Consider the following 17603-nt stretch of genomic DNA (forward strand, 5'->3'; position numbering starts at 1 on the left):
TCAAAAAATGAACAGAATTAATTTGAAGTTTGATTTGAAAAGATTTTTTTCGAAATTATCCATATATACCACCTACTCAGGTCCACAGCCTTCTCCCTTTTTTTCAGTACCAACATCCTCAATTTTTACCGCCAGTGCTCTCCTGAAGTACCCCACGCCTCCACCCATACCTCAGAGCTTATTCTCCTGCACACGCTAAACAATTATCTCCTCCCCCTTCACAGCAGTCTTCACGGCTCCAAGCCCCCGCATCCGATTCATCACAGGATCTCGATTGACAACAATACACTAATAACTAGGAACACTGTTATTTGTAAATAAATAAAATAGTAACAACTACCTTTCTTTTTTTTAATCTCCCTACGAATACATTGTTAATGAATTTCACTAATTTTTTAATGCTCGTCGTTATTATAGTTTGCAAAACCATAATAACTCAAATAAAAATGATGTAATTGCCTCAGAGTAATAGTCAGCCTTCCTTCTCATTCTACTCTAGGCCTAATCATGAAATAAATTGAAATGTGACAAATGTATATATTTTCTGTATGTTTATTTTTTTTAATATTAGAAGGATTTTGCTTTTTTAAATTTTGTTTTTCTTTTCTTTCCATACACCATTTCTGAGGAGATCCGTTTCAATAAACTTTTTACACAAAAAGGGAAAACAGACGCAAAACGAGAAACATTGAGCAGTGAAAATACATAACTGATCAAAGATGATTCACTTCGAATGATCATCAAAAATGACACAATGTAAATAACGCTTTAGCCAATCATCAATTCAATAGCTTTACATGTTATGCTGAAAAAATCACCTTAGTTTTAGCCATCAGTTGCGTTGTGTTATTACGTTTACTTTAGAGCAAGGATATAATTGATGCATAATTTTAAAAAAGAAAGAGAAAAAATAAGCAAGAGTAGACAGTCCAGGATTATCAGAGATACAAAGTCTTTTTTTTATGAGGGTTCGCAACAGCAGAGGATTCAATCAACCCGAAGGGTGCCGGTGTTTTAAAAAAAAGCCCATTTGTAAAAATATGTCGGGTTCGAATGCAGGGCCGCTGGATTCGAAACCGGGACCTTTACCTTACATTGATGAGCGCCGTGTCAACGCCTAAACCGTTGTGGCCACCCCCTGACGTCTTTTTATTGCTGGTATTATAAACATTAAAAAACCTTTTAATGACATAGTGAATGATGTAGGTGTTCATTACATCATTACAATTATTGGTCGATTTTGTCAATAAATTAAAAAACCTTGTTTGGACATCTTTTAACAAATTTGTACATTTTATAATTGAGAAATTTAACTTAATAGACATGATGAGCCTTTGATGAACAATTTCTCTGTTGTAAGTAATGAGAAATCAATCGTTCCATCATCATATGCACACGCATGGCAGGAAGGAGATCCATGAGGTTGTCTCGTCACAAACAAAACCATCGCTCGGCTTTGAGACAAGAAAAAGCTCGCCTTCAGAAGAAATAATTCCTTCACTCACAATAAGTACATAAGCGCAACTTACAGTTCGTGTCGTTAGGCCTCAGCGAATATCAAAAAGCTTTTGCGCTCAACAGACAAATCCCAAGATTTCTTTTCATCATCCTGCAAAACCATTGGAAAAACATTTTTTAAAAGATCATGGGGAAGGAATTTTTTTTTTAATTTGATGTATCGCTTGTTGTCTTTGCTTCTTACATTTATGTGTTTGGCTAGGCTTTTGCAATCATTTTTGTTTGTTTTTTTTCTATTTAAGTATACAGCCTATATTTCACAGACAATTTCCTTACTCAATAGTTAGTTTAATTTGCACTTAAAGGTTTCTCACACTCATTAGGTTTCTCTTTTATTAATGTATATATATTTGAAAAGTTAAGGAATTTGGCTTACCTTCTGTTAATTAATATTATGTGATAACTTTTGTAGACTTTTTGGTTTTTATATTTTCTTGTTCAAATTAAAAAATAAATAAAAATCAACTGTCAACGAGATTGTCAAATCTCAACATGTGAGTTTCTCACCCCCCTCGTTAACAAAATTTTCACAATTCAATTATAAATTACTATCTCACCACAACTCTTTTTTTTTCTTCTTCTTTTTAAAAGCACATATATTTATAAGTAAAAAGTATGGAATTATAATTATTTTCAGTTATGGCTTATATACATTTTTTAAAATTATTATCCTAAAATTTAGAAATACTGAGAACTGAGGAATTAACTTATTTCTTCAATAATTACTTAATCATTTATTGAGCTTTTTTCTCTCTTGTGAATGTTAAGTCAGATATTCTCTTTTTGATGGAGATTTTTTTATGCAGACTTGTTATCCATTAAGATTTTTTTTAATATATATATATATATTTATTTATTGACATTTTGTCCTTAAAAATAGTTCCAAACCCCTTCAATTCATTTTAAAAGAAATCTAATGCTTCTAAATAAAACTTACAGCTTTTCCAAGGGGATTATTTTTAGTTTTTAATTAACCCAAGATATTGAATTTTGATCGCTGTAATATGAACTTATTCACCTATCCATGATAAAAAAAAAAATAATAAATCCTTTCACAATTTCTCAGAATTTCATTTCCAATCTATTTACAATTTGTCTGAATAATTAAAGGTCCTTGCAACTGAACTAATAAAAACATGCCAGGGTTTAAGAATACACTAATATGTTACAATGTTTATAATAATGTAAATATATCAGATATCAATTGTAATTTCAGATTAAATCTTTTTAAAACAGAAAAATTCATTTCGCAAATTTAATTTGTTTTGATAATCCAACCAATAAAGTTAAACATAAAATTATACCTACCATGTAAATATTGTGTACTCCTTCCTTTATTTACTTTTTCGATTGTTATAAAATACTTATAATTAAATATTATGTATGCTGTTTAAAGAAATTAGGTTCTTCTTTGTGTCATCACACTTTTCTTAAAATTACACCAGTAGAAACGTTACAATTTGCTGAATCGATTTCATTAAATTAAATGATAAGTTCTCAGCCATTTTAGTTTTGGCTCAATCGCTCCTTCTTATACATATTTATATAATTTATATTCTCTGTAGGTATTTTTTTCCTTTTATAGGACATTCCTTTAGATCATTTCCAAGTTTTGTTGTGATTTCTTGTGATTAAAACCCCATTGTAAAGTAAGAAAACTGGCCAAACATACTCTACCTAATTATCTGTGTTCACCTTGATGAACATTAAGTTCAAACAAACAAAACTATCAATTTTATATATCATTTTATCATTTCTGACTATAACTGTTTTTTTTGCCATCTAATAATTTTTTTTGTATAAAAATATTTTTTGGGGTCTTCACACTTGAAATTACCCAACCTCCAATAAAGACTAAATAAACGGTTTTTCTGAGATAGCAATCATATACATGCTCAGACTGGAGCAAGACAGGAGAAAACTTCAAAGGTATGTAATAAAATGCCATTTATTTCTCAAATCTTAAAAAAAAAAGTTGCATTACATTTCAATGTAATAAGATATTGTACAAATCTGGAATTCAGGCCATTCCAATTTTAAAATACATAAGCCAAGAATAGCCACGCCTTTTCAAAAATTTCCGAATCTTTTTTTCGTTAATAAAAAAAAATTTACAAAGTGGGGTATAAATTTTCTTTCTTAAATTATTATTACTCATTAGAAATAAATAAAGACTTCTAAGCACATAAAAACTATTATACAAATACTGTTGTTGTTTTTTTTGTTTTTTTTTCTTTTTTTCTCTAAAAACCCAAGAGCCTAAATTCTACATTTTTTTGTCCTTTTGTTATTTATATACCTAGCTTAAACTTTTTAATATTGAAATTTTTGTAGTGTTTAAATTAATATCTTGAACGTGGTTGGTTTGAATATTCCCTGCTATGTCCATAACCGGCTGAAGGGGCACCTGTAAGATGGTTAATTCAAATTATCTATTTTGTAGGTTTGAGAGCAACTGCCTGAAATTTATACAAGTTTAGAAATAAAAGAGGGTTTCCCCTTGAAAGAAAGCAAGGAAGAACTAATTATTGAGGCATTTCTCCTTCCATTCTAACGTTCAGTTGACTCAAATGCCAATATAATTTGTTAAATAAATAATAGAATTATTTTACTGTCAAATAGTCTTTAAATACGGCCAAAATAAGCACTTTGCCTATAAATTATTTATGGCCAGAGTTCTAATCTGCAACACTCAAAAGTGGAACTACCCACATAAAAATAAATTTACCTATAAAGTAATTAAATTGGATAGGTACTTTTTTCTGATTTTTTTCTTTATTCATTTTTAACTGATAGCGAACAGTTTTCATTGTTTAGCAGGTATTGTGGTAAGATTTGTTAAGTCATAGCTCACTGCATCTAGCCAATTTTTTTAATTTATGCAAAATGTGAAAAACCACATTTGTGATGAGATAGCGATTTTCCTATTTATTTTATTTCTCATTGAAATACATTGATTGACATTTTTTATTTTTTTGATCTGTAGATGTTTTATAAATTTCATCATTTTATATATTGATCAAAATAATTATTCATGGGAACAAAAAACCAGTACGCATTGTTAACCTTAAAAATTATTGCTATCATTCTGTAAAAGATGAAATCTTGTAGAATGCATTAATTGTAATTGTTCAAAACTATTTTGACTATTTAATACAGTTCATTATGACAGAGTTAGAAATTAACTCCCCCCTTAAAAAAAAAAAAAAAAAAAAAAAAAAAAATATTAAGATTGCTTACCATAACCACCACTTGACGAAGGATAAGGCCTCTCGCCGTAGCCACCAGCAGGCTGATAAGTGTTGTTATAAGTGTAGCTTCCGCCACCGCCACTGGTGCTGTAAGCTGTAAAAACGGAACATGATCGTTATTCAAATTCAAAATAAAATTTATTTCAGACTCACATTGTTCATAGGGGCGTGGAGGTTTAGCATACTGATCCTGATATGCAGGTGGTTGCGATGGGTATCTCATGTCAGGAGCTGGTGTGTAGTTGTAATCGCCACCGGGTTGGCCGCTGCTACCGCCGTAATAGTTCCCTCCGGGCTGGCTGTAACCATCGCTGTCACCATAACCACGTCCACCATAGCCATCAGCATAAGATTCACTGAGGCAATTTGTTTACATGCTTACTCTAGTAACTTTAAAAAAATCTAACATCCTAACATATATCACTTGAACAGTGACAATTTTTTTTACTAATAAATAGAAAAAAGATATTTCAATATCTAATTTAAATATTTTTCGTGACAACATTTAAATTAGATATTTGTTATGTGTGATGTACTTATTGCAATGAGTAATTTTTTAATTATAACTTAAGCTTATCCTTAGTTTTTACTTAAATTTCCTCAAACATTCCAAATTTTTATAAGTAAATAATGGATAAATTGTCAGGGTTACCTGATGCCAAAATTAATTAAAGCAACTAAGTAATGTAATTTATAACTGTGAGTATACCACGCTCTTCATTCTCCAAGTAAGGTACGATTACCCATGCACCCACCCACAGGTACTTTACAGCATTATACCTTGCTCTACTCTCTCTACAATTTTAGATTGAGGTTCATAGAAGCAGTGTGCTGTTATTAAAATAACTAGTTATTCTTTTCAGCGCTACTGAGTGGGAAATTTAGAAAACAATGCTGTTTCCATTTTAAACAAGTTTCTTTGAACGTCAGTTCAAAAGTGAAGAGACTAGAGCGTGATATACTAGCAGTGCCTGACAGGGATGAGCTTGATGGCACATTTTCAGTACCTCACTATAGAAAGCACGAGCGCGATATCACGTACATCGTCCTGAATGGTTAGGGATCATTTCAATTAATGCAAGACCAGCAGGCAAAATAATAAAATTCACCATACTCCGTATACAGCGGAGTACTTGGGCTATATCAAGTAAATTTGAATACATAATACACAAAACACAAACATACACATTTAGTCAACCCTTCACAACTGTCAAATTTCAATTTTAATATCAGCAAGCAATATTTGCTATAAAAACATTATTTACTAAGCATAAATGAGAAAATTTAGTCTATTACTACAACTATATTTTTTAATTAAGCCGCCAAATCGGGAAAACTAATCTATTGGGTTATAAAATACAAAAGGTATGTACTCTTTTCAAAATTTGTTCATCAATGAAAATGTTATGTAGGATATAGTACAAATTCAACTTTTAAAAAATACTCAAGGTAACATACAAAATGGGCTGTTGTTCTACAACAGTAAAAAAAATTACAAAAATGAAAAACAAAAAACGTAATATAAAGACAAAAATTCTCTGTTAATCAGTTTTTATCATGGATTTTTTGAAGAAGTAGTTATTACTCAAGGTAGCCAAGAATACAGTTCAAATACACAATTTATTAAAAACATCTTTACAAGTCAACGCTTCTGAATCGACTGACAGTAGATAATGACCACCGCGTCACAAACAATAATCCCAAGTCGTATACCTGATCCTATACCAAGCTTCACTTACCCTTCAGTCCTGGTGTACAGCATACCGTACATCACAAATTTAGCTAGTTTCTGAAATTTGGGAGGGAATACTTGTAAGCACCTTTCTTCTTTATTTAGATACTAGAGATCAAGATAATGGCAGCGGGAGAAAAGGGGCCCATCACATGAATGAGAAAAAGTTTCTCTGGTGAAAAAACGACTGAACACCGATACAAGGCCATTCCAAGACACACGTTACGATTCAACTAGCCCATTAAATGCAAAACTGACTCATGCAGGTAAAGTACGCGCATTCTGTGCACTAAGTAATGTGCACTTATGTATAAATGCATCCAGAAACTTTTTATGATTTCAACCAGCAATAACTTTTATTTTTCGCGTATTTATTTTAAATTTCATCATTATGCTGAAATAAACGTTTTCTTACTTACAACAGTTCATTTGTCAAGATATTACAATTTCATTACGCTCAATCCCAGTGTACAGTATACTGTATATTACCTGTAACTTCTTTGATATTGGATGACAAATTATGAAAAAATCATGTTATCATCCAATTATTTACATTAATAAAAGTCCAGAAAAAATTTTTTGCTACACCAAACTCAGGACTGAAGGAGTTAAACTACAAATACTACAGAAGTGTTTATTCGTTTATTATGTATATACAGTCAAATCAAAAATTCAAGCCAGGAACATGACAGGAAAAAGTGCAACTTTAAACAGTCCGTTTCCTCTAGCTTGATCAATGGTTACACTAAGTCTGCCCAAGTGTTAACAGGCTAACCTTCACAAAGCATAAATTATGGACTTACCCATATCCAGGTGTCTGGGTAGAATAAACTGGGGCTGTGGGATGGGTATCGTAAGAGGAATAAGAACTGAAATGATAAAATTTCCCTTTAATTATTCAAGTTAGCCTGTCAACAAACTCCACCTCTGAATAGCCAAAAAAAGAGAAAAAAAAAAAGAAAAAGAGGGTAAGTAAAAAAGCAAATTTATACAACAAATATTCCGTAACATCCACCAACAGTTAGTTTTTAATTTTTTTAAATCACACTCACCCATAACCGGGACCTGGCTGAGACCCGTATGATGGTTGCGGAGGATGGTTGTCGTAAGAGGGGTATGGTCTGCAAAAAGTAAAATGCAGATTTAAAATAAAAATTACTTCCACAAGAATAATTTTTTACATAGAAAAAAATTGTTGGATATAAAAAGGATGTTTTTGATTTTAAAATTAAATTTTGATTTACCATTATAAAACGAACATTTTAAAAAATCACATATTTTTGCCATTCATGCAATATCACAAATAAACAAATTTTTTGTAATTAGATTAGTATTATTACTATTAAGTATTATTATTTTAATTAGATTAGTAAACTTTTTTTTTTGAACACCGGAAGTGCTCAAAAAGAATTTTTAGCCAATTATTATTTTTTTATTTTTTTTTTTTAATGGAACTATTATTTTGTGTGCTTTGTTTGGTGTAAAGGATTTGCAATTTGAGCAACCAAAGTGCATAATTTAAAAATTAGGTCTACAAATCCCAATATAACACGGACACCTGCAATCCAGCGGAAATGTCTCAATGTTGGCAGTTCATGCTCTAAAAAAATCATAAATTCGACATGAACAAGGACTGGTATTTAATGACTGTGAATTAATGATTATTTGGAGATCGTAAGATTTCAGTCAAAGTGTGACGAGGGACTCTCAACACGAGACACAGTAATGACTGATCTTCCTAGAAAACAAACACTTTGAGCCCTGAAGATGATCAATAAAGATCAAAACACTGGCACGATAAAGAAAATGTTTTCTAAACCCAGATCACACCAGACCCGCATCTCATGATCTCTAATCATAAACAAGGACAAAAATCTAAGTGTTTTGTCAAGCACTTTTTTGGAAAAAAAATTCAGGCCCTGGGGAAAAAAAGTTTTGATTGGCGATAAGAAGTAGGGGCAGATTTTTATGAAATTTTAGTCACTGCAAAAAATTAGTACACCAAAATTAAAATAATAAATAAGTACAATAAAATAAAAGTTAACCCATTTTTGATAAAAAGGAACATCAAAGATCAATTCAGGATATTTTTGAAAAGCATTTTCAAACAGTTTATTAATATTGAACAGCTTCTAAAATAACTGTTTGCATTAAAACTTGTATTAAAATGTTCATAAGAAAGCTGTGACCATTAATTCACAAGATAATAAAGGAAGAATGAAAGGACTAGGAGAAAGAAACCTAGCGTTGGTTAGCCTCCCTAAAATAATGATTAAATATTTTTTAATTTCACCAACAAAAAATTAGTAATACAATCTCAATTACTATTACTTACGCTGAATATCCGTTGGATTTTGCGTATTCAGATTGCCCGTCAAATCTACTCCTTTTGTTAGAAACGGGATTTGGGGGGCCGAGCAGTCTTTTGCCTGGCATCGGAGGGCCTCCTCGGCTCCTCGGTACGCCGCGTGGAGGGCCACCGTTCCCTCGGGTGTTGCCCCTCATGAAGCCGCCTCGTCCCCTGCCTTCAGGGCCACCTCTCCCGCCTTGAAACAATTAAAAAGTGTTGAAAATAATCGCCCGATTAGATTAGCGAAACACTATTAAGTGGTGTGAGCTCAGAGAAATATTTTTGGGTAACGGAAGGTTATTGTCAGCATGGCTCTTCTATGAAGAGGGAACCTAAATATCATCATTGCAAAATTTGTAAGTCAGTTAATTTGAACTGTTGAAACTTGCCTCGGAATCCACCCCGGGTTCCTTCCATGCCTTCGCGTTTTACGAATGTTCCACGGCCTCCTCCCATGCCTGGGCCTGTTCCTCCACGCCCCCTAGAAAATTTTAAAAATCATATATCATTTATTTACAAGAAAATTAGATAATTTCACTCGTAATTTTTTTTTACCTTCCTCGGGGTTGGTCACTAGTAAAGCCACCCCGACCACGTGTGCCACCTCTCATAGGTCCTCCACGACCGCCTCTGAATCCACCCCGTCTTTCCATTTTTACCTAACAATACAATATTATTAGTAACACTATAGACACACAGCAAGCTTATAGCAGAGGCATCATAATTTGAATTATAATTCCCTCTGCTTTACATTGGTGTAGCAAACTGAATAGTTTAATAATTGTTATTGTTATTTCCCAAAGAGGTACTCATTTTATTTACAATTTGGAAAATATTACTGTAAACAGCAAGGGAAAGCAGACATTCAGTATTGTACTAATGCTGCGGCAAAGCTGTTATTGTTTGTAAAGATTTGAATAATTGAAATATTCTCCCCACATGAAATTTATACTATCATGGAAAAAACTAATATTTTTTAGAACATGTAAGAACCCATGAGCTGGTTGTCTTAAGTTACATATCTTTAGTGTGGAGTTTATTAGATTGTAATACAGTCATTTGTAATTTGAATTTGTAGCAAGTGATTCGTTCACTAATTTTGCATCAATTCATACTAGTATACCGTTTGCTAGAGTTAGCAAGTGTCGTTTGGGGTCAGTTCTTTTTGACTTTTGAGCTCACTGCCTGAGTTAAGCTGGGAAACCACAGCGCGGAAAAATCACTTGCATCAAATCGTGAGAATTACTCGTGAATAATTAGGTGATGTTGTTAACCAAGAGGCGAAACATTTCGCAACATCGCGAAACAAGGTGAACAAACATTGCACAAGAAACACATGCCGTTCATATCTGCACAAACCGCTGCATCAGCATTTGCTATCATGGCGATACTTTACATTTTAAAAAAAGAAAAACAAACCAAGTTGAGTTGTGATTTATTTTATGTTTTTTATTATGAGTTTTTATCTTTAGCAACCCATAATGATCAGTAGCTGTTATACATTCGGATAAGTCAAATGCATCCCTCCTAGTTCTCACCCTTGAGACAAGTGCGTTTACACGGAGAGAAACAAACGACATGAAAACATTTTGATGCACACTAAAAAAACCAGATCGGTCGGCTCATCCCAAAACATCCTAATGCCAATAGTTTTGCAGTACCGCCTAGGTCTCCATACAGTTGCACGGGTGTTTCGCACAGTAGAAACCCATTTTTAAGAGTTGGGCATGACTTGTATTGTTTCTTCATTACTTTATTCATCAGTGTGGTGATTAGAGACCGTTAGTCGATGATTATGCGGAAATTGTGAGATGCCGTCTGGTTTATTCATCAGTGCCACTTACTATTGCCGTAGTTTTTTGTTGTTTTTTTTTAGTTCATTTCAATTAATGGTTATGTTATTAGTCTTTGTCATATTTTATGTCTACCATTTTGTGTTTGTTCAGGTGATTTAACTCAACAATGGGTTGGCGCTGATTTTTTTATGGGTTAAATTGGAGTTGGTTATCTTTCCTTTGAACATTTTGCATTGTTTTTTGTCCCCTGTCAGTAAGTATATGAACATCGCTTTAGTTTTGTATTTGTCATTGCATCATTTAGAGAGGGATAAGAACATCTGTGCTGCTTAGCATGTTGTTACTGGGTTTTTTTTATGATTGCACTCTCAATTAATGTGTAATGTACTTAGTCTTCATGACGTATTTTACATCTGCCATTCTGCGTTTGTTTATGAGGCTTGAATCACCTTGTACAATGCCTGGTGGGACTAGATTCCTTTATGCAGTAAAATGGAGTTTGTTATCTTTGCTTTGAACATTTTGTTGGTTTTTGTCTTCCCCCCCCCCAGTAAGTAAACGTACTAACACCTCTCTAGTTATGTATCTGTCTTCACATCATTTAGAGAGGGACAAGAACATATGTACCGATTACCATGTTGTAGCTGTTTTTTTATTATTATTATTATTCAGATATCGTGAGATGCGGTCGGGAGTGATGTAGGTTTCAGAAAAACATTTTCTTTATCGTGCCAACGTTTCGATCTTTTATTGAGATCATCTTCAGGAGATATCTGAATAACTATAGATTAACGGTCACTAATCTCTACACATTATTATTATTATTGCACTCTTAATTATCGGGTTGTCCAGAAAATAATGCAGGATTTTAAGTTTTCATTAAAAAAAATCTATATAAAATATTCTGTTTACGTTTACAGGATTACTCATTTGTATGAATGTCAACACTTATTAATCCTCTTCCAAATGATATTGTTTGTTTACCTCTGTAGCATTCCGCTACTTGGAAATAATTCAGTCATCCTTATAATGTCAAAGCGAGAATTTCGTACGATTTTCTTTTACGAGTTTAAACTCGGCCGAAGCGGAGCCCAAACGGCTAGAAACATTAACCAAGTCTGGGGCGAGGGTTGTGTTAATGAGTGCACTGTGCAAAGGTGGTTTAAAAAATTTCGGGAGGGAGATTTCAGCCTTGAAGATGAAGAAGGTCGTGGAAGGCCTTCCTCTCTTAATGATGATGTTCTGCGATCAGTGGTGGAAGAAAACCCCAAAACAACTGTTCGAGAACTTGCAGAGCAACTCAAAGTCAGTAAAACGACCGTCGCTGACCACCTCAAGGCGATTGGAAAAGTGAAAAAACTCGAAAATTGGGTTCCACACTCATTAAACGATCGCCAAAAAAATCAGCGCTTTGATGTTTGTGCATCACTTCTTTGTCGAAACAAAAATGACCCATTTCTGGCCAGAATTGTTACATGTGACGAAAAGTGGATTCTCTACGATAACACTAGACGTTCTGGACAGTGGCTCGACAAAGGAGAAGCTCCAATACATTTTCCAAAGCCCCCAACTCATCAAAAAAAGGTAATGGTTACGGTATGGTGGGCTTCATTTGGTTTAATACACTACAGCTTCTTAAATCCTGGCGAAACCATCAATGCTGAATCATACTGTAACCAAATTAATACCATGCATCAGAAATTGGCAGTAATGAAGCCCTCTTTGGTCAATCGGAAAGGGCCCATTTTGTTGCATGACAACGCTCGACCACATGTGTCACGTGTAACGTCACAAAAATTATTGGAGCTTGGCTATGAAACTTTGCCTCACCCACCCTACTCTCCGGACCTCTCGCCTACTGACTACCATTTTTTTAGACACCTGGACCACTACTTACAACACATAATATTCAAAAATCAAACGGAACTGGAAAATGCATTTATTGACTTTATCAATTCTAAAAATTCTGAATTCTACTCAGACGGAATTAATAAGTTACCAACACGTTGGGAGAAATTTGATTAAAGAACATTGCTTTAAAGTAACTAGTTTCTTTTTTTTTGTTTAATACCAAAATCCTGCATTATTTTCCGGACAACCCAATAATAGTAACGAAAATTAAACTGGAGTTTGTTATCTTTGCTTTAACATTTTCCCTGCGCATTTCAATCTACTTTTTATTTCTGCAAGGTTATTTTATTTTCCTAAATTGTTTAGTTAAAAAGGGGAAAAAATTACGCACTTTTTGCAACATGAGGATGGAGAAATACTGCAAATTCAGATAAATTTGAAATAAATTGAGATAAATTTAAAATCATTTTGAAAAATTTTAAATAAACAACCATGAACAAAATATTTTTTTCAATCAAATAGAAAATTTAAATTTTAAAAATTAAAAGGCTAAAAAACGTAGAAACGTTAAAAACAATATAATTTCGAAAAACAGAGCGTGCTGATGAATTTAAAACGTAAAACTAATTATAAAACCTAAATGAAATTTTTAATTAATAATATAAATTTTAAAAATAATACTGAGGCAGTAAGACGCAGGCCTGATAAGAGGTAAAACAGGCCGGCTCATTATCCAAACCTCACGCCAATTTAATTACAAGGTGAAAAATTTAAACGAGAGAAAATTTGGACCTAGGTTTAGGTAAAAACCTATTGAATTTCAATATTTCCCACCAAAATGTATTGACTATTTATAGTTTATGTTTAACGGTAAATCGAGTTTCGAGTGAGTGACGCCAAAGGCGGCCATGCGTGCACGTGCACGCAACTCGGACAAGGTGAAAAAATAAGCAAAAATGAACTTTTTTTCTTTCTATTTTGAAATTTAACGCTATTTTTATAATGATAAAGTAATAAACAAATTTAAAGGCAATTTAAGTTTACAGGGATATATTGAACCGTATATAAAAATGAGAGGAGAGGGGGCTAGAAAATTAGGCGACAATGAAATATTAAGGATTAAATAAAACAAGACTTGATTTATAATTAGAGGATAAAAGTGATAAACGTATTTATCGAGGGAGAGAATCCATAAAAAAAAAGGAGGAAAAAATGAATAGAAACGTTTGTCGGAGGAAAACGTCACCGCTGTTCAGAAAAGGACGCCGCGTGGCCAGATATAGTAAAATAAAGCTATTTGAACCGTGCCGAACGCGCCGAGGCGAATAAGTCGCCTCGAGGCCCGCACTACATTGCTTAAAGATAAGTTAATTCGGACTTACTTGTCAACTCGGGCTCGGATTTGGCGAAGACAATCGGCGACCGGGCAGGAGAAGGCGAAAATGGCGGACAAAGAGAGAGGAGACGCCGGAACGGAAATGGACTGTGCCGACCCCGTTGCAGGATGGGAGCGCGATTCTTCTCCCCTCCACAACTGCGCACTTCCACGCTGATCATTATGATCTATCATCGATTCGAGTCAACAATGTAAATCGAAACACCACGTTAAAGGTCCAAGAATTTATACTTTTAATAAAATCAAAGCAAACACTTAGCTGCGAAGTAATCATAATTGAAAAATCATAAGTACTTGGACATCTTGTCAAATCCTGAATATTACTGGTAAGACTTTAACCCAAACCCAAACAAATCGATAGAAAACAAGTGACAAATATAAAAAAATTACTCTTTTTTTAAATTAACACATTTATTTAAATAATTTACTTATTGACTCATAAATAAAGAAAATGTATTTAAAAACTGTAATTTAAAATACACAAACTAGCACGGTTGCTAGAAAAGGTCAAAAAGATTCCTTTCAGGAGAGTTCGTTGAAAGAACTAGTTCGTTCGAACTAGGTAGTTCTTGTTTTTTAACGAAATAAAAAAAACCTCTTACGTTTTCAAGGTGTTTTTACGTGTTTCATGCAATTTTGAAAAAAAAAACACGTAAAAACGATAAATCATTAAAAAGAAAGACAAGTCAACATAGTTTTTTTTTTCGGAACAAGTTCGTTCATCAATTACAAATCACTCATTGGGTACCGTTCGAGTAGGTTACCGGGAACAGATAACAGTTGACTTTGATTATAATTAATGCGTAATAGGTCAATCGAGATAATCTACAATAATTCCTATTAATATTGAACCATTTTTATTTAATTTCTTTGCAAAAATGCCGTCTCTTAAAAACATCGTAGCTTTGGTTACCGGGGGTGCATCGGGCTTGGGGAAGGCGTGCGTTGAAAGGATTTCCAGGTGGGATCTGATTTTTAAAAATTCAATGAAGTTTGATAGTTTCCAAGAAATCAAAATTTTGAATAAAACTCACTGTTGTATTAGTTTTATTTTAGGCTTTAATAATTAAAAAAAAGTTACTAAATTATTATTCAGAAATCGTGAGATGCGGTCTGGTGTGATGTAGGTTTCAGAAAAACATTTTCTTTATCGTGCCACGTTTCGATCTTTATTGAGCCCTGAAGATGATCTCAATAAAGATCGAAACGTTGGCACGATAAAGAAAATGTTTTTCTGAAACCTACATCACACCATTTCACCCTGGTAAATTGATGACCGGTAAATGACCGCATCTCACGATTTCTGAATAATTATCGATTAACGGTCACTAATCACCACACATTACTAAATTATATTCAGAATCTTGTGATTTGGTCGTTACTTATAGTTTTGGTTTGCCCGTCCTCGCTGTTTTGGCCTGACAGATGCGTTTTGGCTTATCGCCATCATCAGTTTGTTTGGTACACTCTCCCTGGGTATTATCAAGCCAAAATAAAATTAAGAACGAATGTTCCGAGATAACCAAGGAGCATGTTCAACACCCCGCAGACCTCATGAGAGATATCTCACAGTTGAAAGTGCACAAATATTCGTGAAGTAGCCAAACTCAAAGCATTTACATATTCGGGAATCGACTGTACTGTATGTATATCAATTGTAATCATTAATCAACAGTACTAAACTTATATACTAACATTTATTTTTCAATAATACATTCCTAACTAGTATAGATGTATTAATGAAAGAACAACATACCGTTTTTTCTGTTGGTTAGGAATGAATTGGCCTAATATAACAGACTTGGAGTTCCTCACTCTCTCCACCCAGCTGAACCAACAATTTGGAACCCTTCTCTTCAGAATCACTTAAATTGGAAAGGGGTTTTTAAAGTAAGGTGGGGCAACAGTAGTGGGTGGTTGTACAAACCCCAAATGTGAGTACTTAGGCACTCTATTTGACGAATGCCAAGACGAGCATCTCAAGACTTGGTAAATGTTTAGTTACGTTTAGATGGGAAACCACGACCAAGTAAAAATTCAAAATTACTTGTACAGTCAACAATAAGTAATTTTACAATGCAAGGGAGAGCTCACATTCTACCTGATACTCAATTTTTCTTGTTAATTGTTGTTTGATAGTGCTGGGGGAAGCTGAGAAGGTACAAACAGACCCAAACCAACATGAATTGGCAATCCACAATTAATATAATAAGAGCAAATATTCTACATAATATATAATTATATTAATAATTCTCATCGTTCTAATTCACAATTCTATAATCATAATATTATAATAATTCTAGTTAATTGTTGTTTGCTATTAACAGAAGGGTGCAAGGCATACATACTTAGCTGTCACAATAGCTCAAGTGGTTAGAGCAGCAGCGTATTGAGCCAAAAGTCATGGGTTCGAAACCCGCTTGTGACACTAACTTTTTCATTTCAGCCAAGACCTGAGATAAAAAGAATAATTAATTGAAATAGTTAAGGTAAAAGCTCAGTTGCAAGAGAGCACATATTTCACCTAACACCCAGTTTTTGTCGTTAATTGTTTTGGTTCTGCTGGGGGAAGCTGGCAAGGTGCATACAGATCAAACAGATATTTTTGTTTTTAAATTTTGTAACATTTTTTCTGAAAAGGGTGTGATAAAAACATTTGCTCGTTGATAGTAAAACCATTTTATAGTTTTATCAACCTAAATTTTATGAAAAACCTTTATATAATATTATAATTATCTGGGCAAAGAAATTTATTGTTAATATGATAGCCAATGTTTTAATAAGGGTGGTGGCGCCACAAGAATAACATTTATTTTTTTATTTTAAAAATTTAAAACCTTATTATTTATTTTCAATTAGGGAAGGTGGCCGAGTTGTTTTGTGCGATCTGCCAACTTCAAAAGGTGCTACAGTCGCAAAGGAGACAGGACCCAATGTTGAATTTGCCCCCGTGGATGTTACTTCCGAGAAGGACGTGGAGGATGCTGTTGCACTGGCTAAGTCTAAGTTCGGTCGGCTTGACTGCGCCGTCAGCTGTGCGGGAATCGGTGTTGCCTTTAAAACATACAATTTCAATAAAAGCCTACCACACAAACTTGAGGACTTTACTAAGGTGTTGATGGTGAATTCAGTGGGCACGTTCAATGTTATAAGACTGTCTGTGGGTCTGATCGGTAAGAACGAGCCAGACGAGAACGGTTCGAGGGGTGTCATTGTCAACACGGCCAGCGTTGCTGCATATGATGGACAGATCGGGCAGGCGGCATACTCAGCCAGCAAAGGTGCTGTAGTCAGCATGACCCTCCCTATCGCTAGGGACTTGGCCTCTCAAGGTATCAGGGTCTGCACAATCGCGCCTGGCCTCTTTGATACACCCCTTCTCTCATCTTTGCCAGAAAAAGTACGTGTCTTCCTCGCCACTACAATACCCCATCCTCAGAGGCTAGGCCACCCTGACGAGTTTGCAATGCTTGTCCAGTCGATCGTTGAAAACCCACTTTTGAACGGTGAAGTCATCCGCCTGGATGGAGCTTTGAGGATGCAACCTTAAATTTTAACTGGATAATCTCAGATAGTTTATTATGACATGTATAATTGATTAATAATTCTACAATAGATATATTTTTTAAACAAAAATGTTTGAATCTTTTTAAAAATACCTGTGGATTGATTGTAGATAAGGATGAAGGAGGCGATTAAATTTCAAGAT

The 17603-nt window shown here is 33.9% G+C and overlaps 2 protein-coding genes across 8 annotated transcripts; one reads left to right on the top strand and one right to left on the bottom strand.

Moving 5' to 3' along the window:
- Positions 1–1108: 1108 nt before the first annotated feature.
- Positions 1109–14252, bottom strand: LOC106672201 (interleukin enhancer-binding factor 3). 7 transcript variants are annotated; one of them, XR_001341213.2, is made up of 10 exons: positions 13881–14252; positions 9407–9510; positions 9241–9332; positions 8837–9047; positions 7554–7622; positions 7305–7370; positions 4923–5125; positions 4759–4863; positions 1530–1609; positions 1111–1454 (listed from the first exon to the last, which is right to left on the bottom strand). XR_001341213.2 is itself a non-coding variant. In XM_014403421.2 (9 exons), the coding sequence occupies exons 2-9, from the start codon at positions 9502–9504 to the stop codon at positions 1605–1607; spliced, it is 849 nt and encodes a 282-aa protein (XP_014258907.1). In that variant the 5' UTR covers positions 9505–9510; positions 13881–14252; the 3' UTR covers positions 1109–1604. The 7 variants fall into 7 exon arrangements, 6 of the variants coding, with proteins under 6 accessions (XP_014258907.1, XP_014258909.1, XP_024084602.1 ...); XM_014403421.2 differs by having other exon boundaries at positions 1109–1609; XM_024228834.1 differs by lacking the exons at positions 1111–1454; positions 1530–1609 and adding an exon at positions 3449–3925 and having other exon boundaries at positions 4923–5068.
- Positions 14253–14598: 346 nt separating this feature from the next.
- On the top strand, positions 14599–17530 carry LOC106672202 (3-hydroxyacyl-CoA dehydrogenase type-2). The gene is made up of 2 exons (XM_014403424.2): positions 14599–14855; positions 16754–17530. The coding sequence occupies exons 1-2, from the start codon at positions 14773–14775 to the stop codon at positions 17442–17444; spliced, it is 774 nt and encodes a 257-aa protein (XP_014258910.1). The 5' UTR covers positions 14599–14772; the 3' UTR covers positions 17445–17530.
- The last annotated feature ends 73 nt before the right edge of the window (positions 17531–17603 follow it).

This window comes from Cimex lectularius, unplaced genomic scaffold (genome assembly GCF_000648675.2).
Source record: "Cimex lectularius strain Harlan isolate CLEC.00 unplaced genomic scaffold, Clec_2.1 scaffold17, whole genome shotgun sequence".
NCBI classification, from domain to species: Eukaryota; Metazoa; Arthropoda; class Insecta; order Hemiptera; family Cimicidae; genus Cimex; species Cimex lectularius.

Coding starts and splice junctions, on each gene's coding strand:
- LOC106672201 (XM_014403420.2), bottom strand. CDS start 9,504: ATGGAAAGACGGGGTGGATTCAGAGGCGGTCGTGGAGGACCTATGAGA. Junction 9,048..9,240: donor AACCCGGGGTGGATTCCGAG/GCAAGTTTCAAC, acceptor AATTGTTTCAAG/GCGGGAGAGGTGGCCCTGAA. Junction 3,926..4,758: donor TTCGTCAAGTGGTGGTTATG/GTAAGCAATCTT, acceptor ACCATCTTACAG/GTGCCCCTTCAGCCGGTTAT.
- LOC106672202 (XM_014403424.2), top strand. CDS start 14,773: ATGCCGTCTCTTAAAAACATCGTAGCTTTGGTTACCGGGGGTGCATCG. Junction 14,856..16,753: donor TGCGTTGAAAGGATTTCCAG/GTGGGATCTGAT, acceptor ATTTTCAATTAG/GGAAGGTGGCCGAGTTGTTT.